We start from the raw sequence: 25,143 nt of genomic DNA on the forward strand, positions 1-25,143 counted from the left end.
TATTTGATCATTTAGTCACTGTTAATACCAAAAAAAAAATTCAGGGTAACTAAGTGCCCACATTTCTAGGGAATGCCAACAATTAAGTAAACTGAAAGCTTCTGAAAAAGAAAAAAAGGTTGGCGCAAGAAGGAGCCAATCAGCCTGAGCTGCAACCTTTGGTAAGGAAAATATCCCTCATTCTCTCAAGGAATTACTCTGAGATAAAGGCAAAATAAGGAGTTTTTCCACTCTCCTTCTCCTTATGGGTTAAATTTACCTTGGTGTTCTTCAAATCCCATATTAAAAAGAAATCTCTACCTCCATGGCTTTCTTCAGTTGCTTTGCATCATAGAAGGCTGGTGGCATCATCAGTCCAAGAATAACTTTCCCCAAGGGTCCGGATACTTCAGATTTCAGGTCTGCCATAAGGTCCTATCATAGGAGACACTCATGAAGGAAAACAAATTGGAAACTCCAAAGAACTGATGCCAGTCAGGAAGACAATGCTGAGTTAGAAGAACAAAGGCTCTGACATGATATGATGGGGCGGGACTGGCCACTTGTGGCCATCCAGTTGTTTTTTGTTTAATTCTAGCCCACATCAGTCCTAGCAAGCATGGCCAATAGTGAGGCTTTCTGGAAACTAAAGTCCATCTACTCCAAATGGGCTGCGTATTACTCTCCCTGCTCATCAGATCTGTGTTCTTAATGTATGCAATATTCTGGAGTGTTAACCTTTTCCCTTGACTAGAGCAGGAAGGAAGAATGGCAGCAAATAGAAGAGGCATGCTTTGACCTAAGAACAGACTCTAGCTGTACGTTGGTCCCACATGCAGGTAGAGCTTAATAATAAGAGTTTAATAATTATTGCTTTGTCAAGAGGCTTTCTCCAGAGTCAGAATCTGCATAAAGTACAGATTAAAAGTAATCTGTAATTAAAAGCACCCAAATAGTTACACGCAGTATTCCTCAATGCAGTTCTATATTTATAGGCCGGTTTGCCAGACACAAGGAGGATACATAACTCATCCTTTTCATCTCCTGCCTAAAACTATTAACTGAAGATTAAGCATTCAGGCACATTTGGGCAAGATGGCAAGAGATGGCCTCCTTTAAAAAAAAAAAAAAGACAGAGAGACATTGAATGTGATATAAGTAATAGACTGGTCCATGATAACCAGCAAGGAGGAAGGATGGCTTTTTCTTCCAATATACTTTTCCCAACTTGAATGCCTCATGCATCCCAGTAATTTTAGGGCACAAGCAAGCAAAAGCTTCAGAGAGATTTTAGGGGAAGCTCTGCAAATTTTCCCAAGTAGTATAGCCATGCTCTTCTTTACTCTCTCCTGTGCAACTAGATTTTTTGTTTTCTTTTTAAAAAATAAAGAAGATTGGCACATGGATCTCCAGCACACCTTACATATTTATATCAGCATTCTTAAATCTAGAGACTTTAAAATGCGTTCAGCTACATCCCCCATAGTCTTGAGTTAGCCAGGGCAGTTGCTGGGAATGATGCAGTTGGGATGGTTATGCAGCAGATCTAGAAGGCACTTAGCTAACCAATGGAAGGATAATCTTAATTCTTTGCCTGCTTTAAGCTTGGTGCTATTTTTAAAAACAATCTATAAGAGTTATAACAGCTACTGCAAAAAGCAGAATTACTGGATGTCGGGGGGAAGGGAACGAGGAGATACAAAAGAAGAGATCGTGCTAATTACCCGGCCATAATGAGACTTGTATGCTTTTACGATTTCTTGCCTCTGGTCATTACTCCTCTGTGTGACCACCTCAATGATTGCATCTTCATCAGTGCCTGAAACCCAGGAGAGAGAAAATCCTCAACCAGTTTTTTCCTGTTCAGTAATATTTAGCCTTGACTCTTGCACTTAGCTAGGGAAGTGTCTCTGTAACATAATGCCATGGAGGAACAAAAAGGAAATTGTTTCAATAGGCACACCACTGGGTTGAGAGAGAGGGCATTCACTCTTTAGTTAAGATCAATCACTCAAACAGTTTACTTCCTCCAGGACTTTTTTTTTTTTTTTAAACATTACTGGTATTTTATGACTGTTTACAAACATACCATGTTTAGCATCTGTTTCAACCAACCTGGTTACAGCTCTGCACAACTGACTAAAAAAACTAAGTTAGGCCCAACCAAGAGTTTGGAACAAAGGAAAAATCAAATCAGTGCATGAAGATATTTGCTCAACAGCATCAGGACATCACCTTGCTTCTAGTTACCATGTGGAAAATTTCTGAACTATTCCTATGGGGAATGATTTGCATGCAGTGTGCTCTGATGGTTATCGCATGGCCCTATAGACCCGTGCTTCTCAACCTTGGCAACTTTAAGATGTGTGGACTTCAACTCCCAGCATTCACCAGCCAGCACTGGCTGATGAATGCTGGGAGCTGAAGCCCACACTTCTTAAAGTTGCCAAGGTTGAGAAACACTGCTATAGACTGTAATGTCTGTTTTAAAAATAGATTTGGGAATAGCAGACAGAAATACACCCAACCTGCTTGAAATGCCTCTGCATATGAACTATTACCATTAGTGCATCCAAAGCCCCACAGACGCTCATGATATTCAATGCAAGCCACCATCTCTAACCTAGAAATTACTTTGCAAGCTAATATCCTGTTGCCCACATCTCATTAAGTAGTAGTTATACAGCAGGAAGGATTGTGACAGTGGGTGTTCTTTGCAACAGCTCCCTTCCTTTGGAATAGTTTGCCCCCTGAAGCAAGGATACCCCCCCCCCATGGCCTTCTGGCAGGTGAAACCTGGCTCTTCCAGAAGGCCTTTGGAAATTAATTATAACCAGCAGGGCCATACAAAACAACTCTTAGTCTATTAATTTTACTATCTAATTTGGGAGGTTTGATTTGGGATTTTACTATTTTAATGAATAAAAATAATTGATTTTTATACTGTGTTTTATTTTTTTAAGATCTGTAAGCCACCTAGAGTCTGTTAAGTTCCAGAAAGTGAACAAGTCTCAATAAATAAATACATATATTTTATGGTATTTTGAATTAATGCCCAGGGAACGCCTCTTACTGAGCAGTATAAAAGCACCACAAATAGAAATCAAATCAATTGTGAAATAATTCAGTTGTTTCTAGCCATCATTTTGAATATATTCTTCATTTTCTTCCTGCTACATTGAACTTAAACAAGATGGCAAGAGCTACTGACAGAGCACCAAGACTAAGCAACTACTTAAGAGAGCAAGGGTTATCAAATGTATCAGAAAATCTCTTTCTTGAGCATTCTTCCTTTTCACTATGATGAACTCTTGATACACAATGCCATTTACTGGATCTCAGAGACAGCAGTAGAATATCATTTGGTCACAGTCAGTAACCAACATGATGCAAGGAATCTCCATTGGTACAGTTTCTATGGAGCATTTTCTCCCTGGGTGACTTGTGTCCGAAGAGTGCTCCTAGCAACATTAGAACCTTCCTTTTTCCAGAACCACAGAACCAGAAGAGTAACTAGGTTGTTCTGAAAGACTTGAAGCTTTTTCTTCCATGAATGAAGATTCAGGAGTGCCAACTATATCTCAAAATGTACCTTTTGTAGATTAGCAAGCAGGCCTACGGGTGATGCAACTGCTTCCGTCCGGTATTTGTGCTTTTTTCATGTTGTGCTTATTTAATTTTAAAAGAATATTCCCTTTTGCATTATACAAACACAATCATAAGCCCTGTATCGAACATAATTAAATGGCATAACAGACATAGCAATAAGCTCTGTAACTGTATACTGTCTTTCCTAAAATAATGATCTGTAATGCACTCAACATGGGACTCCCTTGAACCAACTCAAAGCTTCATCTGATCCAAAATGCAGCTGCCCGTCTGCTAACTGAAAGCATCAGGTTCAGCACTGTACACCGCAGGCATTGCATTGTCTTCTCATTTGTTTCCAGGTCCAGTTCAAAGTGCTTATAATCACCTTTAAAGCCCAAAAGGGTTTAGTATCCAGTTACATTCAGGATCATTCTTCCCAGCAGACTCAACCAACTCTATGTGATCACTGAGAGAGGATGGAAAGGGAGGGCAGCCAGGACCCAATGATGTGCCTCTTCTGTGACAGCTCCCATTCTTTGCAATACTCTAAGGATGTTCCATCCACGATTAAAAACACCCCCAACTTCCTGGCTTTTAAGAAGGCTTAAAAATGTGCTTTTGTTCTGCAGAGTCTTATTACAGACTCCTCTGATGCTGAGGCTGAAGGACAGAACTTGGGACTATAGCTGGGGAAGTTAACAGCTGTCAGCCATCTGAGAATGACTTGGACAAGAGGGAGTCAGATCCTGACCCTTGGAGAGTGTCAAGCACTAAAATGCACTGCTAGGTAAAGAGGGCTGAGCAGCAGAAGTCTGCAGAACTCCTTGAGAGATAGGACTTCAACTGCTCTAAGTAGGCAAAGCCAGGAACTTCAGCTGTGTGAGAGCAGCTCCCAGACCTCCCCCCTTGTTATTTGGAAACACCTCTCCCACTTACTGACTTCCATTTCCTTGGTTTCTCATTCCTGGTTCCTCCTGACATCTTGCCCTGCAACTGGAACGGTGGTTTGTGACCCCTCAGTGGGATCTTTTGGACCATGAACTCTAGACTATTGGACTTCATCTGAAAGAAACAGGCCTGCTGTCCTTGGCTGTTCTCAACCAACAGATTTATTTATTTATATTTCAAATTCATCACTGCCCATCTCATTGCAGATTTGCTAAAAACACTCAGCTCTGAGCTGCAGGCAAAAGATGCTCTCTGCAAACCTTTTACCTAATTGACAGTCAGAACATTCTTTCTTTCTGCTGTGTTGATCTGTAACTGTGCTAATATATTATTGTTATCATTATTAAAATTTATATGCCACCCAACTCCCAGAAGAAATATGCTTATTCCCTCCTACTTGTTTGCTGCTCAGTCTAGTTGAGAGCAGGTGTATGGATGCTGATGGTACAAGGGCTGTCTGGGTTCGTCAGATAACTTGCAATTTTGTTTTAAAGTTTCCACTGTTTGTAACCCTGCCTTGAGCCCTTGTTGAAATGAGCCACCAATAAATACTTGTATGAATAAATAAAAAGTACCCTGATAACATTCATTTTACTGATTTGCACTATTTAAATCATCCTCTATTTTTTTAAATACTGGTCTTGTCAATTGCAAAATCCTATGCAGAACACCTTCTGTAAATAATAGAGCAGATTTCTCCAAATCTAAGGATAACCCTTGCCATACAACTGACACCTTAATTTAACACACCCTTACAGCACTATTTTAGGCAGAACCATAGTGACTCTTTGCTCCTTGAATTCTACAAGCATAAAGATCACTAGGACACATAAAGCACATCAAGGCACACAGTGAATGAGAAATGAGCTGGCCAGTCACCGCAACAGTGGAGCGTGCTCATTCATGGCTACCTAGGATTTGCTCAGTCGTCAGCTTGCCCCAATCATCTATATGAAGCAGATGGCTTGAAGGAAAGCCACAGCCCAACTGGTACCTGAGAAATGGTTTAGACTGTTTTTAATATCACGTTCAAGTCCTAATAGAACAAAACCTAGAAGCAGAGTTCTACATGGCAAGGTGGAGGTGCAGATTACACCATTCCCACAGTGTGATTGGAGATGGGGAATAGGTTTATAAAATTACCTACACTTTAAAAGCATTCAGCTAGAAAAGACTGTCTTGGGAAGAAGTCTGACCAAGCAATAATGCTTCCTATCCTGCAAGTCTATAAATGTTATTACTTTACCACTGAATTGCATGAAGAGTGGTTTTCCTTTCTCTGCATCAGTGCAAAATCCATTTCAAAACTTTACTTACCAAACCCCTTCATGGCTTTCCGGAGCACTTTTGCATCACCATCAGCGTCGAAATTGGCAGCTGGATGAATGGTTCCTTTCAGCTGAAGAACAGTAAGAGAAGTTTAGATTAAAATCATTTATTTTAAAGGAAGAGAGGAACAGAGGGGTGTCCAAATAATGCACCTCCCATCTCCTAACAATTGCTATTTTATTTAAAACAAAGAAAATATAATAAAACAATTGGAGAGAAGCTGGATAAATTTCATGGCCATGCATCTCCCAGACTCAAGATGTGGAGGTCTCTTTCAAAGATATTTCAGTTCCCAATGCATTTTTCTGGTCACATAGCAATCTTCTAGACATTAATTCAGAAATACATGATTTCTTTAGGACTGACTCTCCAACAGTTTCACATGCAAAAAGGCTAGGATGAATTCATACAGTCCATTCCAGTGATGACATAATCTGATCATTGTGTCTGTCTGTTTCCTTGTATTAGGCGATAATATGCCATGATGGGAGAATAATCTGAGAAAGGAACAGGTTTACTTGGTAAAACAATCAATTAATGTGTGGCATGTGTGAATTCACCCTTTAAAAGTGGTTAAATTGTTAGTATTTTGAATAGCTCACACAGCAAAACAAACAAAAGAAGAAAACCCATCTATTGCTAATCTGATTTTATAACAGAGCACTACGGATTGTTTTCTTAACATAAATCCATATTACAGATCATTTATGAAGCTGCAGTGATTCTGCTGTGCGTGGATGGGCGCTTACAACAAAGCACTCCTGCTGGACAGTTTTTTTGTCTGACCATCAGTAAAGGTATCCTATCAGTACTAGGGAATAACCTTAACATCTTCAAATGTTAATTCCTAAGGATGCAGAAGACCAGGGAAGGGAAAAATAAGTTTTATAACTACTGTATGAACCCCTACTGGTTAAAGTTGCATGTTTAAAAAGTGTTTGAAAGGGAGAGCTGCTGAATAGTTAGGATAACCAAGAGGTCTAGCTGGACAGCATTAGCAGCGCATAGAGTGAAGCAGCTGTGGTTTTGAGCCAGCAAGCCACAGGCAGGGGAAGGGAAGGGTGGCTTCTGACCTCCACTTTGGCCACTGCACTATGTTCCCACATCTGATAGGCCACCTGCGCAGCTTCAGGAAAGAACTCACCTGCGGCACTGGAAGGGGAGGGATGGAAAGACACAAGATGGATGACATTTGCAGAGACACATTAAAACACAGATGCAGTTCCTGTGCAAATGGGCTGGTGCCAGTCACACTGTTCCAACTCTCCCCCACCTAAATTCCCAAACAACATCATTTATCTATCTCTTCTGTAAGAACCTAGAACGCTTTTATAAGAGGCATGGTAGAAAGCAGGCTAGTTTATGTGGTTGCTGCGCTTCCTGAAGCAAAAGGGTGGGAAGTTTTTTCTTTCTCTCTTTGCAAAACACAGCTGCAGTCCTCCTTAATCTGTACTAGGACCATAGACAAATTATTAAAAGCCTAAGCTAGCCCAACTCTAAAATCTTGATTAGGCCCAATCTCTTGCTTTTGAATAAGAAGGAAGCATCAACATAGCTTTGGGCTTTGAATGAAGAGAAAAGGTGGGAGGAGAATGAATGCAAGTACCCTTCGTCTCAATGTACCCTGCAAGGCTACTTCTTCAGTTGAAAATTTTATTTCAGTGTAATTTGAGAACTGCAAAAACAACACATGGATAGGGTAATGCAAGTGATTCTAGGATCTTTTTAAAATATCTTTTTAAAAGATTGTGTTAATATTGCTGACACTTCACTCTTCCTTTGCACTGATTTCCATACTGTGTGAGAGCTTTCTACACTGGTTGTTCTCCTGCCTCAGTTAATCACTGGTCATCACAACCAGCACTATGACACACACAACTTGCCCAAACCATCATCCCAGCCAATATACCACTTTCTAGGTGTCCTGGACTACAGCACTTAACATTTGGGGCTATCACAGCCAATGAGAGTTGGCATCCAATATATCTGAAATGCAGTAAGGTTGTGAAGCGTATCACTATAAAATCTCACAGGTTCAACTACTGCATTTGGGCAGTAGCAGACAGGCAACAGCGTATATGCCCACAACTGATCAAGTTCTGGTATGGAGAAAGAGAGAGAACTATACTAGAACCTGTTTAGTTCTAGTATAGGGAGGCTTAATCATGGAGAAAGGTAATAATCAGTTGTTTGCTGATCAGAGCATTTCAAAACTCATAGCAATATGCTCTTACTGCATTTTGTGGCTGAGGTATTATGATTAAAAACACACTATAATATGGTAGATTATGTGCCATCAAGTCAGTGTCAACTCTTAATGACCACATGGATAGATTTCCTCCATGATTGTAATGTGAACATTTTAAAAGGCTTGAAGTCCTTCCATGCAAACTCATATTCATCCTCCCAACTACAACTGAGGTGAAAGATCTGTTGTCCAAGGATGCTTCAATTGGCCATCCTCAGATGAAAACCCTCACTTTCCAGAAAAACTTCTGAAATTTTGGGGGAGGTTATTTGCTATGATAGAAACTAGCCCTGCAAGAAAAAAAACCATTCATATTCCACTTGGGAAATATTATTTTTAGAGACACAAGTCCAAAAAGAGTTTCAGCAACTGAGAACCATTAAAAAGCATTCCTGTCCTGCTTTGCCCCCTCCACCCTGCCCCGCCCCAAAAAGGATACTTCAGAATAGGACTTACTCATCATCTCCACCACATAGTTTCAGCAGTGCTTTTTTGTAATCACCTGATGTGTCACTCTGCAAAAGGGAGAAAGAAAAACTCAGGCCTTCACAATTACAAGTACAAAGTCATCTGCAAGGTGTAAGTTATGTTATCTAAATGCATGCCACAAAGATTAATCTACACTCTCAGAAATGAAAATTTAACCCAATCATCTCTCTCTAAAGTTACCTGAATCACTCCCTGTGCTGATTACCTTTTCCAAGCATGGCATGAAAACAAGAGGGAGAGGGAGATACCAGATACCTTCAGAAGCACTAGATTCCCAGTCAATAATATTCAGTACATTATAAATACAAGCAAAATGCTATGATAAATTTCACACACCCTCTGCACTGCAAATACCCAGTATTTACCTCAATCATATGATGCAAAGATTTCTCATATTTAGTCCTGAATATCTCCCGAATATCCAACATATCAATCTCACTCCGTGACACCATGATGCGAATCAGTGTGTTGTCCCTTGTCCCAAAGCCCTAGAATGAATCAGCTAAGGTCACAAAAATCCCAGAGACACGGGGTGCTCGAAACCCTTATCGAATACAGCACCTTACGGAAGATGCTAGAATTCAATGTGGGAGGCCATTCCCAATCACTATCTGCATCTCAACACTCCTTCAAATGATTTTTCATCTTCTTTCAACATGCGACTTCTATAACAGTTCATCTATCAGCTGTATTTATTATTTTTTGAAATGCCAGATATAATATCAATAGTGCATGCTAGTTGTACCTCATAACTTATTAGAGACAGCCTTATTTTCAGCCATGGACAAATTTATAGTACATCCTAGACAAAATGTTGCTTTGAAATACTGCTCATGAACTGTACACCCCACTGAAGGGAACTGATTTATCATTTACAATATGCAGGAGAATAAGGCAGCATTTTCTAAAGTCATTAACTATAATGGTAATCACTGATTTATACACCTGACACAATTTTACTGGTTTAACCTTCATTTTATGATAAGTTGATTATGTTTTATTATTCTTTATTAATTGCATGCATTATTCTGAATATGTTCCTCCAAACATGGTTTGTTAATACTATTGGCTAAAACCAATGTTTGGCTAAGAAATTATTAAAAGCCTTGCATTAAAAATATGGATCATGTTAAAACCTGTAAATACATTTTCTTAATTTTCTTGTATGATCCCATAATATGGCCTAATGAATGGCCAATTCTTTTTTAAAACATCAAACATTTATTTGTATCACTCTTTGTACCAATCCACCAATCCTGATTACACAATGAGTTTCATTATACATATATTGAATTGTGACTGGTGAGTATCACGGCAAGTTGTTTCTTGTTGAAATAACATTTATGATACAAACCTGGCTGTCTAAATAGACTTAGTTTATTCAACAGCTCCAAAACCCTGCTTCAAATGCAGGTGGTGGTATAATATCCTGCACACTTAGAATCTGTATAGTTGACACAGATTCAAAGCACACTTGTTAAGCCCAGCATCTCATTTTTATGAACTATCAAAGTAAAGATCACAAGGTATAACTATTAAAACTGGCTAAGTGTTCATACTAAGTAGGTGAGTGTGAACTTAAATTTCCATTCAATGTTTTAATCTTGATACTAGAAAAGTCCAAACAGTTAAAATTTAGAGTAGTCAGTAGCAGTCCTCCAAATGTACAGAAGATTCATACAGCAGGAGAGGAAAGCCACTCTCTGGAATGCCTGGAGCAGTACTCACCTTCATTGCTTTGAACAATCTGTCAGCAAAATACTCAGCTGTACTCCTGATATTTTTCACTGTGGAGAGAGGGTTAGGAGAGAGGGTTAGGTCTGTGGGCCAAAATGCATTTCCTGAAGCTCTTCAAAACCTGCTGTTTGGCATCATAAATGAAAAAAAAAATGCTGTTCAATGTTGCACTGTGGCATTCTTGAGTAGAGTTGCAGGCAGCCATTCCCTCCTCTTGGACACTTAACTGCATTCCTTCCAGCATGGTTTCCATATCCTCAACCACCAAAGAAAATGTAACATTCTCATAGCTCAGATGTTACTGCCAAGTCTTATTCTGCACACCCTGAATTTCTCTCTGGGCATACAACAACTACTACCTTTAAGCATGTATGCTGTAATTTTTGCTTTATAAGTATAATCCCTCTCTTTCTCCCCCTTCTGTCTCAAAAAATTCTATAAAGTTGTTGGATGTTTGGAAATCTTCTACATCTTCCTCATCGAAACAAGTTACAGGCATTCTATATCTTCCTTATCTTAATCAAAGTTAAATTCATATCAAAGGAGAATTGAGGAAAACGCCTCTTGATGCATATAGCGTTTTAAAACGATGAACCTGGTATTTTTGAGGCACATAATAATTTTACATGCATGGCCACATTTGGTTTGACTAATCCTGGCTTTTGGAGTCCCTTCATTCCTGCTTCATTTCTTCAAAAAAAAAACAAAAACAAAAAACAACCCTTACAAAATTGGACCAGCTCACCTACAGCCAGCATCAGTTTTTCAAAGTCCCCAGATAATTCTCCTCGGATGCTTGCCTCAATGGAATTTCCCGCAATCTTTAGATACTCGGTAAAGACTGAAAAAAAGTGGGAGACAGGCATTTTCTCTCTCTCATACACACATGCCTCTGGCTCACTGCTGTATCAGCGTCATCGGGCAAACAAAAAGGAGGTGGAATCTGCTTTTATGTTAATACCCGTTGGTGTAGAGACGTTAGAATCTTACATAAATCGTGCAGTATGCACTTAGAGACTTTGGTTATTAACTGCAAACCGTACTATGCTCCACGGGAATTTTCTTCATTCATTTTGGTCGGAGTTTATATACCTCCTGCTTCTCCAAATAGTGCAATACAGACTTTAACAGATCAGATAGTCGGTATAGAACAGAAATATCCAGACTCTTTACTCATTGTTTTAGGAGACTTTAATGGTGCTGATCTTACTACCGAGTTGCCTAGATACATACAGCATGTTAGTTGTCCTACTAGGGGCAAGAATATATTGGATTATTGCTACACCACACTAAAAGGAGCCTACCGTTCTATATCGCGAGCAGCAATTGGTTCATCTGATCATTGTATGATTCATCTTATTCCCACCTATAGACAGAGACTTAAAACTGCAAAGCCTGTGATCAGAGCAGTGAAGTTATGGTCTGATGATGCTAAGTTAAACCTACAGGCCTGCTTGGAGTGTACAGATTGGAATGTTTTTGAAGCTGCCTCTGCAGATCTGGATGAGTATACTGATGCTGTGACTTCATACATTAGCTTTTGTGAGGGCATGTGTGTGCCCACTAAAAACATACTTATTTATAACAACAACAAACCGTGGTTCACAGCAAAGCTCAAACAGCTGCGTCGGGACAAGGAGGAGGCCCATAGGAGTGGGGACAGGATTAGGTATAATCGGACTAGAAATGTACTCACGAGGGAGATTAAGGCGGCAAAGAGGAACTATTCAGCAAAGCTGAAAAGTCAGTTCTCAGCAAATGATCCTGCAACTGTGTGGAAGAGCCTGAAGAACATCATCGGCTACAACCACCCACCTCTCCTGATTGAAGAGAGTCATCAACTGGCAGACGATCTCAACAGGTTTTATTGCAGGTTTGAGAATGATCAATTGATATCTGCGGCTGCCAATTGTATCTCGGATACATCATCAGTACTCGATTTTTCTTTACCTCTCCCCAATCCCCCGGGTCCCTTACCTCTGGTGATCCTGGAAAAAGAAGTGCGAGGTTTGCTTCAAAAGCAAAAGATTGGAAAAGCTCCAGGTCCAGATGGTGTGACTACCTCGTGTCTGAAAGTCTGTGCAGAACAACTGGCCCCCGTTTTCACGCATATTTTTAACAAATCACTGAAGACGGGCTATGTTCCTTCTTGTTTTAAGAGTTCTACAATCATCCCAGTTCCTAAGAAATCCCCCATTAGTGAGCTGAATGACTAGAGACCGGTTGCATTGACATCTGTGGTCATGAAGACCTTTGAGAGGCTCATGTTGGCTCACTTGAAAGCCATCATGGATCCCCTGTTAGATCCACTGCAGTTTGCCTATCGGGGGAACAGGTCAGTGGATGATGCTGTTAATATGGCCCTTCACTATATTCTGCAACATCTTGAACTTTCGGGGTCTTATGCACGAGTTCTTTTTGTGGACTTCAGTTCAGCATTTAACACTATTGTACCAGAAATTCTGTACAACAAACTGATCCAGCTTACTGTGCCTGTGCATACTTGTAGGTGGATTATTAGTTTTCTAACAGGCAGAAAACAACATGTGAGGTTAGGCAAAATTATTTCCAGTACTCGGTTAATCAGTACTGGTGCCCCTCAGGGATGTGTGCTTTCTCCACTGCTTTTTCCCTTTATACCAATGACTGCATTTCAAAGGACTCTTCTGTTAAAATTTTGAAATATGCAGATGATACAACTGTCATTGGTTTAATTCAAAATGGAAATGAGTCAGCATATAGACAGGAGGTTCAACAGCTGGTCTTGTGGTGTGGTAGTAATAACCTAAAACTGAATACACTTAAGACCGTGGAGATGATTGTGGACTTTAGGAAGAATCCTTCTCCTATTCCTCCCCTTACTATACTTAACAGTCTAGTATCAGTGGTAGAGTCCTTCAGGTTCCTGAGCTCTATACTTTCCCAAGACCTGAAATGGACGTATAACATTACAGCCATTATTAAAAAGGCACAGCAAAGGATGTTTTTCCTGCGGCAACTTAGGAAGTTTAAATTATCCCAGGAGCTCTTGGTGCAGTTTTATAGGGGAATCATTGAGTCTGTTATCTGCTCCTCTATAACTGTCTGGTTTGGTTCTGCAACCAAACAGGACAGACTCAGACTCCAACGAATAGTTAAGTCTGCAGAAAGGATCATTGCAATCCATCTGCCTTCTGTAGAAGAACTATATACTGTGAGGGTCAAAAGGAGGGCAGAGAGGATATCTGCAGACTCTTCTCATCCTGGGTACAATCTGTTCCAACTTCTTCCATCAGGACGGCGCCATAGAGCTCCTTATGTTAAAACATCCAGACATCAGAATAGTTTTTTCCTTCGTGCCATTGCTTTGCTGAATACCATGTGATCTTTTTTTTGCTCTTATCCAAACGCACCATTGATTTTGCTGTTATCACCGAAGATAAATTCCTTGTGTATGTTTTATACTTGGCCATTAAATTATTAAAGTAAATTAAAGTAAAGTAAAGTATCAAAGGCATCTTGTGCTGAATACGAGATGACATATGCTTGATACAGAGCTACCTCATTACCACAATATAACTTGAATGAAATACTTAACACTACTGCCATTTCATATTGTTTCATTACCAGCATTGTGCACACATTAGTACTAGAGGAAGCCCCATAACTCTAATTATATGTAACAGAATTAAAAATCACCAAACTCTTATGAGATAGCCAAGTCTAGAAAGATCTCTATGTCATCACTGCAGATCTCAGGAATTTTGGGGCATGTTTTTACATTTTAAAACTATTAAAATGTCCTTATTTTAATTAAGTTTTTTATTATGTTTTAGCATCCACAACTCTACATGAACTCATGAAATGGTACTCACTTCCTTTGCTAAACCACTGTGCAAACAAGAGCTGTAAACAGTCAACTGCCCTTGATGCATCTTGCAAAGCCACTGTTCTATTTTATGATTTGTTTCAGAAAATTCATGACCTTCATAACCACACATCTCTAGATGAACTGAATCAAAACTGAGCAATATGAAGTAGAAATTTTCTGCAACAGAAAATGTTTCTGTTAATATATTCTATGGATTTTTTTATGTTTAAAAAATGCCAAAGAGCAAGCTAAATTTATAAGCACAGTTCTTTATCATCTCCAAAAAAAGTAATTAACACATTTTAATCTTTAACCTTTCTCCTCTTAGGTTAAAGCTTATTTCTGGGTAAAGGTAAGCTGTACTGTGCTGTTAATAAGTAAATAATGCAAGGGTAGGGAATACTATTCATCTGACATACCTTAAACATTTAAAAACTTTCTACGAATATGTCCTAGACCAAGCTTTTGATTTTGTTTTAAGAGAGCATTTAAATCATGCACAATACTTCAATTTAACTATTTCTGACAATTTGGTAGAAAACCTTAGATATTTATACAGCAACGAGATTATGAAATAATATCTCCCTCAGTTTAGATCAATGAAATAACTGCAATTAAAATACTTTCCAAAGAATATACAACATTGTTGTTGTGCAAGGCTAACTATTCATAAATGACTATTTATTTCAGTCTTGGTTAACTATTTTTTTTTAGAAGGACATCAATCTTTTGCAGCAAAAATAATACACATCTCGTGGTACTTTACACACTAATTTTCACACATCCCTTCAACCCATTCCATCAAACATATATTTTTTTGCAAACATTACTCTATAAAGTGCCCTTAGCTTTGATAGTAACGTAATATTATTAAGACCCATTTATTGCATTAAACAATTAACTTTGTTGTTTAATTGCTGGATTCAGAAATTGTGTTAAACCATGTTTTTTTTTAACAATGGTTTCTAAATAAACTACAGTGCCTGAGTTTAGAAATAATGCTAAGCTATAAGCAATGGTTTACAACCAGAATAGTTAGTTCAGACAATATGCTAAATGAAAACTAAAGAAACCACCAGTTGCTTAGATGATAAGTGAACCCAGCCAAACGCCAAATAGGAGTAGATTTCTCAATGATATTTTTTTTAAAAAGGAGCAGGAATAGTTTCATCATAAAGCAATTTTCTACAGGATAAGGTAAAACAAAGAAGTGATTAATAAACAGTGAGCAAATGAACAGTTTCCTTTTGCAGTACCTTTTCACATTTATTGAAAAAGAGTAAGATTCAAGGATCTATATTTTGGTGAATAAGAAAACACTTAAGCACAATATCACCGATCAGATTCTGACCTAACTGAAAACTATTCTCAGCAGCCCACGTGGTATGGTGACCAGATTCTAAAGAATAATCTTAATGCAACTTTCTTCTTCTTCCCTCCCTTCCTTCTTCCAGATGAGAAACTCAAAGGCTGTTTCTATGCATCATTATTATACTAGAAAAATGTATAAAACCTTGCTAAAAAGGATCACAAGTTGCTAAGAAAGAATACAGCTTGAGATTCAAATTATTTCTATTATTCCTTGTACAGCAATGTTCCAGCTTACCTAGCCGAAGGTGTTGTTTGCTTCGGTTTCCAAGAATGTAGATAAACTGGGCCTCATCTGTGCCCCATTTCTGCTCTCCAGCTTCTAACAGGTCCTTTTAGAAAACATAAATACACAGAACATCATCAAAAAGGGAAAAAATACTCTTACCATCATCAACCTTTTCAAAGCATCTTATCTTGAAGCTCTAAACTGTCCTAAAATAATGACCCATATAACTCAAGTCAACATTACTGAATTCTCAGAACTGATATTTAATATTGATCTGATAGCTCAATAAAAATTAAGTTCACTTTGTATTAATATTTACTAGATGGTTTTGAATCATCTATGGCAGATTGACAAAGCTTTCAGGAATATCAGATCAATTTCAGATCAACCTAAACATAAAGTCCAGTGAGCATATTTCCTTGAATTTAATACCAAAAATTCAACTGGGAATTTTTAGAAGTCTTATTCTTCAGTCTTTTACATTGACAAACTATAAATATTATCTACATCGAAAGAATAACTTAGCTTAGGAAACCAGTCAGAGCTAGGCTGCCAGATCATTTGACCAGTAATAAGAGTTTATGCGCTGTTGGAGATAATACAAACAAGCATTTTTCAGATCTGTTCTCATTTATATTAAAATGGATGTTTCTGGGTGTAGCTTTGATTACTATATAGATGGCCATAGAGTATGGAAAAGTAGAGAAAACTCACATCAGAATTGGAAAAAATTATCTGGTCAAGACTTTTACTGACCTCTCGAATATATTCTCTTTTCCAGGACTGGATTTGTTCTTGCAAAAAAAAAAAAAAAAATCAAATTCTTCCTTTGATGCATCAGTACCATGACTTACCTTGGCATCTTGTTCCACTAAGTCTTCACTCACAACATCATCTTCTTCTCTGTTGCCCTATAGAAAAAATAATGCACAGTTCTATTAGTATGGCATAAATAAGGAATGGAATAAAAGCTAAAAGAAAGCACAGAGACCAGCATACCTGAAGCAGTACAATGAGCATCTTCTTGAAGTGTCCTGAACTGTCTGCTATGACATCTTCCTCCAAGTCCCTTTCATATGCTAAAAGAAACATATAAAACTTACTGACCTTGCTGTTTTTCTCATCTAATACACAAGTGTATTATATATTAACACACAGCCAAAAACAAAGCTGAGCAAGCGTTCATAAATGCATTCCTCCACAAACTAACAGCACAAGGACAAGGACAAAAGCAATATAATTGTACAAACTGAGTAAAAGGCTGAGAGAACCTTTGTCCATCATCACTGAGGTAAAGCTAAAACTTGTTATTGCAAACATACATGTAGTATACTTTTGAACATCTTTAATTTTGTAAACTACTCCAGGAAATTCAAGATAAGATATCCATTAGAGACTGAGAGAAGACACAAAACTATTAACTTCATCTCAGTGGTAATATGTCCAGCCTGATCCTATACATCTTATTGCAACTTTAACAACCATGGGACAACTTTACAGTAGCCGGAGTCAACTCAATAAAAAGCTCTTGCAATAATCACCATCTTTGTAAGCCTCCACCAGAGCACGGATCTGTGAATTCGTCCGAGATGCCAGGATCTCAATCAGACTCTTCTCATCAGTCCCAATCCCCTAGGATTAAAGAATACAACTTATCTGTATCAGATGCAACAGACAGCTACTTAAAAAGATGGAAAACGAAATGTTCTCCAAAAGAAAAATGTACTTTAAAAATATAGTGAAGAGACTAGTATTGTCATGAGCTCCAGAAACAATGACAACCATAATCAAGCTCTTTCCTTACCTTTAGAGCATCTTTGATTTCCTTGGCATCAAAGTACTCCAAGGGCCTCATTAGACCCACAATCAGTCGTTCAAATTTTCCCGTCAATTCATATTTCAAGTCTGCAATCAGGTCCTAAGGAAATGGAAGAAAAGGTGAGGAAATAAAAAACAATTTGCTTGGCTCAGTTTGTTAGAAGACCACTCACCGCAAAAATTATAAAGTCTCAGGATCAATTAAAAAACTGAATTCAATATTGGAGGCAGAGTCAGATAAACTTTACTTTGCTAAATTAACAACTAGTATCTCCCTAGATAGGAAGCAAAGAAACAGTCTTCTGTTTTAAAATTAAAATATAATCTACGTGAATGCCACTGTTAAGGACATATATTATCTTCATGCAACATGTGAAAGAACCTTTATGAGATTAAATTGTCTGAAAATGGTTAACAATTTCTTACATTAGTCATCCATCATTTGTGGCTGCCACAACTCTTCCAACTCCCCTTAAATTCGCTGAATGACCCAGAAGATTCAGCAATACAGAGATCAATCTTGTTTTCTACTTCATCCCCAGTTTTTACAACTAATAGAAAGACAAGCAGCTTTCTTCTGTTTACAAGACATCTAGTGCAAAGTGAAACAGAATCCACCTGATCTCATGAGTTCCAGAGATTCAAAGAGGTGGTAGCTCAAAGCAAGGAATGTTTACATTCCAAGTTGTTTCTATCCTGTTTGTACAATACATATGTTTGGGACACTCATACATACAGAACACATTACCTACTTCCTCCCATTCTTCAATAAGGCAGGGTCCTATAGGTGTATGTGTATCCTGCACAAATAGACATGAGAGATGGGAGGGGGACTCCCCCTTGGACTATGGGGGCAACTGCCAGAGTAAAAGATGTGCTCACCACTGGCAATTTTGCATCACGATTAACAGACCCTAAAATTCTGTTTCAAGTATATCCTTGGTTTCTTAGTTGATTCAATTATGTTGCACAGCACAATTCTGCTGTAGTTGGGGAGAAGGAGGTAAGTAGTCACTTTAATCACTAGTATACTGTGACTGGAAGACAAGCCTTTAAGAGTCAGATGTACATGACGTAGAGAAAGACAGTAATGAAGTATATCCGCATTATATATACTACCATATATAATGCCTGATATATGGGAGGGGTCAGGATATCTGGAGAAATGACAGCCTGCCACTCATAATCCAGTACTTAAAGATGAAATTGCAAGCCTTATATGCATTCTTTTTTTTCCAGTTTTCCCATCCATTCTGGGACTGACCTTTCCATACAGAGCCTTATATGCTTGACAGATCTCAATTCTTTGTTTATTGCTCCTGGATGTTATGAGATCTAGTATGGCTTCTTTGTCACTGCCTGCAGAAGAAACATGCCTTAGTCATTTTAAGGTAAGAAGGTCCTAAAACTGACAGCAAAGGTATATAACACATATTAGAATCTATCTTGAAAAACCTGAATAAGAGTTCCATTTCTGCTTTGAAATGGAGCTGAGAAAATAGGAAGCCCACTGACATCCATGCTTAGTTGGGAGAGTAAAAAACTCCCTATTCCAGTCCATGGAAAATGAGAGAAAAAGAAAGTAGCTCAGTGTAATGTGGGATTAGAGGCAATTCTTGTGTATTCTCCCTCCTGCCCTTTAGTAGGAGGAACTATTTTGCTATTTTGAACAGTTTCACCTTGAAATTCTTACTCGGTTGGCACATCATCATAAACATAAAATCCTAAATTTCTTTCTCCCAGAATTATCAGAACAGCTATCCTACCACTTTCTCTCCAAACTAATCTGAGCTACAATATTTAATAGTAATTTTTTTGAAAGTAGCAAAATCCCTCTTGTGCTCCAAATACTTTATTTGACAAAGGAATGACGAATTTGGACAAGAATAAGCGTTTGTAATAGGGTTGTACATATTTTGAAAATATTTTGGAAAAAGTACTTTGGAACTTTTTAAGCCCAGCACATTTCTGCTATTCATTAAATCAATCTGTTGTTTTTCAGGATTGCAAGCAAGCTTGAAAAAGTGTGTGGCTGCTTTAAGAGTCATAATAACTTTAATAAGGGAATTCCTTAAAAGACTCACAACTAATTTTTCAGGCAAGCAGCTTATAAAATAGCATAAAAGTGCTAGCCTGACCTTGTGCAAGATTTGAAACATTTTTCTGGGTAACTTCAAAAGTAGGGACAGCTTTAGTTTGTAGGTCTGCTGCTGAGTCAGGTCTACCAATTGTCTGTATTGCTCCCTGACTAGGCAAAATAGACTTGTGGACAGAAAAAGGCATGTCATGAGCAAAACCCTTGTCAAAAAGGCTGGCCATCACTGTGTCACTGTTGTTCTATCTCCCTCAAAGCTAGTGCAAAATACATACAGTGCTGTGCAAAAGTTTTAGGCAGGTGTGAAAAAATGCTGTGAAGTAAGAATGCTTTGAAAAAGTCTGGACTGATGAGTCAAAATGTGAAAGATTTGGCTGTAGCAGGAGGCAGTTTGTTCGCTGAAGAGCTGGAGAGTGGTACAAGAATGAGTGTCTGCAGGCAACAGTGAAGCATGGTGGAGGTTCCTTGCAAATCTGGGGCTGCATTTCTGCAAATGGAGTTGGAGATTTGGTCAGGATCAATGATGTCCTCAATGCTGAGAAATACAGGCAGATACTTATCTGATACTTATATATACTATAAATACAGGCAGATACTTATCTGCCATACCATCAGGGAGGTGCATGATTGGCCCCAAATTTATTCTGCAGCAGGACAACAACCCCAGACATACAGCCAATGTCATTAAGAACTGTCTTCAGCATCAAGAAGAACAAGGAGTCCTGGAAATGATGGTTTGGCCTCCACAGAGCCCTGATCTCAACATCATCGAGTCTATCTGGGATTACATGAAGAGACAGAAGGATTTGAGGCAGCCTACATCCACAAGAGATCTGTGGTTAATTCTCCAAGATGTTTGGAGCAACCTACCCGCCGAGTTCCTTCAAAAACTGTGTGCAAGTGTACCTAGAAGAATTGATGCTGTTTTGCAAAGGGTGGTCACACCAAATATTGATTTGATTTGGGGTTTTCTTCTATTCGCTCACTTTGCATTTTGTAAATTGAGAAACATAAACAATTACACTATATATATTTGAAAGCATTCTTACTTTACAGCATTCTTTCACACCTGGCTAAAACTTTAGCACAGTACTGTATATGCCAAAAGTAGAAGGCATGACAATCTATCCCTCCTTCTCACCATTCTTGCATACAATTTCCACAGAGAAAGGAAATGCACTGTTAATGTCATTGCTATGAAGTGCTCTTATTGGATTTTGGTGGGGGGGGGTACCTTCAAGTCATTTTTGACTCCTGGCGACTGCCTGGACAAGTCCCTGCAGTTTTCTAGGCAACATTTTTGGAAGTGATTTGCTGTTGCTGCCTTCTTCCTAGGACTGAGAGAGAGCGACTGGCCCAAAGTCACTCAGTTGGCTTCGTGCCTAAAACACTATTGATTTTTTAAAACATACAGAACATTTTAAAATGTCAGACATATATGAAAACCATAACAAGTTTTAATTCAGAGTTATAGGAGATAACATACCAAATCCCTTCATGGCATTATACAGTGCCTCTGCATCCTGGTTGGCATTAAAGTTTGGGAAATCCCTCACCGAACCCCTATATCTTCCAGCCTAGAATAAAAAAAGAAGAAAAATCAAATTATTGTTAATCACAAAACATGTCATCTATACATTGTACAATAATCATAGAACCAAAGTCTTGAAAGAGATCTTGGAGAATTCCTGCCCAAGGATGGAATTCTCAGACCATCCCAGACAAATGACTTTTGAATCTTTGCTTGAAACCTCCAGTGATGGAACATCCATGACTTCAGGAAGGAGGCTGTTCCACTGCTTAATAGCTCTCATGGTCAGGAAGTCCCTTCTTATTTCATGTCTGGATTTCCCTCTGTAAAACTTCTACCTGTTGGTTCTTGTCCTACCTTCAGGATCTATGGAGAATCAATCCACACTTTCTTCCTTATGAAAGCCTTTCAAGTATTTGAAGACTACTAACATGTCTCTCCGCAGCCTTCTCTTCTTTAGCTAAAAATACCCAGTTTCTCTAACCATTCTTCGTAGGATTTAACCTTAAAACCCCTCACCATCTTTGTCACTCTTCTCTGTGCTGTAGTTCCTCAACGTCCTTCTTGTATTGTGATAGCCAGAACTGGATGCAGTATTCCAGTGCAGGCCAGGTCTAACTAGTGCACCATAGAGTAGAACTGTAATTTTCTGCGATAATATGATAATAAGATAGCATGTAGCTGGTAGCTCCAGAATTCTTCCTCTTTGGAATTTCACTGAAACCTAAAGTTATATGGACTTGCAGTAGCCATATTTAAGCTGCACTGGAGTAATAGCTAAAGCGGTAAGCTCATATGATCCAACAGATACTCTTAAGATTACAAGGCTTAACTCAGGCAAGCATTTCAGAGCTGTGGTATTCCCCACACCCAATCTTGAACATTCATGTACATTTATGCTAAGTGTTATGGTAAGTAAATTAGCTATCTGGGGTATTCCTGCAAAAGAGTCTCTAGCATTATGTCTTTTCCCACTGGGACAGTTAGGTAGAGATTAATGTAGTATTATATATGAAATGGCAATGCAGATCAGTGGCAAAGGAAGAATGGAGCAGTTCTCTCCCCAGATATCAGAGGTTCAGTGTTATTCCAAATCACAATAAAGACTGTAGCAGATCTGTTTTCAGGAAGGAACTGCGGTTTCCACAGCCAGCTTCTAGCAGCCTCTCTTAGAATCGTTTCTGTAGGGTGATACATGATACTTTAGCACATACAATTTCTTCTCCATGTGAACAGCTGTGGCTAATACTTGGCCACATATATACTTAGAAACACATACAAATGGGACAGTCACAGGATACAGCTCACTTTGATTTCTGTGACTCTGTTGAAACTTCCAGCTTTCATGTTCATGGGAACTACCATGCTTCACATTTCTCTGTATCACAATTTTTTTAGTTCCCCAGGATGCACCTGGCCTTGGGCTAGGAACTACTCATGTGAAGAAGCAAATAATGGTGTGGAAATGACCATGAGAAAGCATGGATATGACACTGGAAGAACCTTAAAGGATCTCAATAACAGGCTCCAACTGAAATCTCACTTGTATAATTAAAATAGATTCTCTTTCCCCATATCCCTTCCCCCACATTTATGAGTCACCCTGGCCTTCTGAAAGATGGCCAAAGCCTTGAAGTTATAAATAGAAGAACTACTTTGTCCTGGGTTCTTCTATTCATAATGCCAAGTTCTTACACAATGCTAGTGCCATGCTTGCACATCTTCACCTCTTCTAGTACCACCACAAAAAGAGCAGAACCCAGACACTGATATACCGGCCTCTTTCTTCCACTCTGTAATTTCCTTTACTTTCTGTACTTCCATTTTCTGCTATATTTGTCAAGAGATAAAAATATGAATTAGGGTGAGTCATTTCTCAAGTACTCTTCTCTCTCTTTCTGGAGTGCATTAATAGAATACTCTCATATAACCAGATGGGGAAACCTTGCAAATCATCTTCCTAACTTCTCCTACGCACATACTCTACTGGATGTCCTTGTCTTGAAGGAACGGGTTTTGCCAACCCTTACAAGCTTCAGATGTGTTGTACTATTTTTATTTATTAATATATCTCAAATGTCCTTGAACATACCTATAAGAAAGTGACACAATCTGAACCACAACTTCAAATTGGACATTTGAAGTCCTGTATACAGCTCCAAGTGCACTTTTCAGACTATTATATCACAATGGTTCTATCCATTGCATCACACAATTAGACTAGTCACAAGAAGGAAGGATGCTTGAGGCATATCCACATTCTTTAGCAGATGTGACTACACCAAGCAAATAATGCAATCCTTCTCTGTAGATCTTATATAAGTACCTATTTTATACAGGAATCACACAATTTCTTGCACAGCAAATTCTTTAAAGAAGGACCCCAGTAATATATAAGTTTTCCTTTAACCTCATGTTATCTACGATGCACTCTTTCAACTGTCAGGTGGTACTTGAGTGCATCCCCACTAAGTAAAGTTAATCAAAGTAAAAAAAAAAAAATCTGAAATATGCATGGTAAAGGATTTGGCACTTGAATATACCTTCAAATAGTAACTTTCTACATATCAAAACCTGGTACGTCTGATAGAAGGTAGTACATTTTTGCAACAAGATGAAACCCAAAAGTTCTCAAAATTGTGAATATTACCAAGAAAGCAATCCTTTTTTATTATTTGAAGAACCACATTAGCGCTTTCTGGTTTGGCAAGGGAACATTCAGCTTTTTAAAATAAGGAATGCATACTAAAGAGATAATTAAATAGTAACTGTAATGCAGGAAGGTTATCATTGGTGATCCATATATAACATTACTTTCAGAAATGACACTGCATATGGCATTCCTCACTATTGCTGGTACTCAGGCTGGACATAAAACAAAATACATGTTCACAATTTTTGTCAGTTTAAAAAATTACAATGTAATATAAGAAAAAGAAGTGTAATTTGAGGAAAGACATATGTCAACAAATTCCTACTAGCAGAACAGCAGCACATTTGGTGCACTGTAAATCAATTATCTGGGATGCTATCTGCATGACCTCAGCTGCCATTCTCAAATCTTAGAGTTGTCATGCTACAGTTTCATGCATTTTCAGACATTTCCCCAAAATGAGCTTTTGCAGAGATGCTTGGAAAAACTGTCACAAGATCAACATGGTCGTGAACTAGAACACTGAATATACAAAGCTTTCAAAACTTCAGATGCACATGTCTCTTTGAAATCTGTAATCTCCATAGCATTAGTACCTCCTTTTTAGAATTTTCATCTGGCAGACCTGGGCTAGCACAAACAGAAACTTAGGCACTAATGACTGAATGCATCTTGTTCTGTTGTGCACATATGCATTCCAGTCGAACACTGCAACTTATTGTCTCCACTATCACAGACATCATACTCTGCAGATTTTACCTCCAGTATTCTAATACCGAAACAAGGATAAGATCAGAGAATTTTTATTTTTGCAGACAGAAAAGCCTAGGGAAAATGTATGATATTATTTCTTGGCCCCACACAGAGAGTCTTATGAGAAAGAGAGAGTGTAACTGTAGAGCAGTTAGTGTCTTTGATTTTAGAACCCAAATCTCTATTATTTTTTTCTGAAACTGCATTTTTGTCAAGAATTTCTCACTTTCAGTTGTTCTATAGATATCCTTGGCTTCTATCTTGGAAAGTAAGTGAAAGTATTGCTCTTTCCTAGATACAAAAAAAAAAAAAGACTCTTCCTAGCAAGAGCTGTCTCCTAACAGCTAACTGTCCTATAACACAATACCAACTATGTGTGAATTTGAAGGGTCTTCTGATCCAGGGAATTTCCAGAACAGCTTCTTGCCAAATTTATCAGAGCCCCAGTGCTAATGGATGTACTACAGGCTATTGAGCAAGAAGTGGAGATAGACACGACTAGGTTCTGCTAGAAGGGCTTGCAGT

At 38.5% G+C, this 25,143-nt stretch overlaps 1 protein-coding gene across 3 annotated transcripts in view; it reads right to left on the bottom strand.

Annotated features, from left to right (window-relative positions):
* The window catches only part of ANXA6 (annexin A6), a 47,612-nt gene that overhangs the window by 12,815 nt on the left and 9,654 nt on the right, over positions 1 to 25,143 (bottom strand). For 2 of the 3 annotated variants that reach the window (XM_088133862.1, XM_088133864.1), the window contains exons 3-17: positions 21,168 to 21,258; positions 18,851 to 18,945; positions 17,573 to 17,686; positions 17,310 to 17,400; positions 16,768 to 16,847; positions 16,623 to 16,679; positions 15,778 to 15,871; positions 11,067 to 11,162; positions 10,313 to 10,371; positions 8,950 to 9,072; positions 8,552 to 8,610; positions 6,921 to 6,999; positions 5,836 to 5,917; positions 1,704 to 1,798; positions 301 to 414 (exon numbers count right to left, since the gene is read on the bottom strand). In XM_088133862.1, the coding sequence (XP_087989988.1) occupies positions 301 to 414; positions 1,704 to 1,798; positions 5,836 to 5,917; positions 6,921 to 6,999; positions 8,552 to 8,610; positions 8,950 to 9,072; positions 10,313 to 10,371; positions 11,067 to 11,162; positions 15,778 to 15,871; positions 16,623 to 16,679; positions 16,768 to 16,847; positions 17,310 to 17,400; positions 17,573 to 17,686; positions 18,851 to 18,945; positions 21,168 to 21,258 (1,329 nt within the window). The remainder of the gene's footprint in view (positions 1 to 300; positions 415 to 1,703; positions 1,799 to 5,835; positions 5,918 to 6,920; positions 7,000 to 8,551; positions 8,611 to 8,949; positions 9,073 to 10,312; positions 10,372 to 11,066; positions 11,163 to 15,777; positions 15,872 to 16,622; positions 16,680 to 16,767; positions 16,848 to 17,309; positions 17,401 to 17,572; positions 17,687 to 18,850; positions 18,946 to 21,167; positions 21,259 to 25,143) is intronic. The other variant, XM_088133863.1, reaches the window with a different exon arrangement.

This window comes from Python bivittatus, unplaced genomic scaffold, assembly GCF_059951505.1.
Source record: "Python bivittatus isolate LINGU-HERP-01145 unplaced genomic scaffold, Pbiv_v1 ctg000080_np1212, whole genome shotgun sequence".
NCBI lineage: Eukaryota > Metazoa > Chordata > Lepidosauria > Squamata > Pythonidae > Python > Python bivittatus.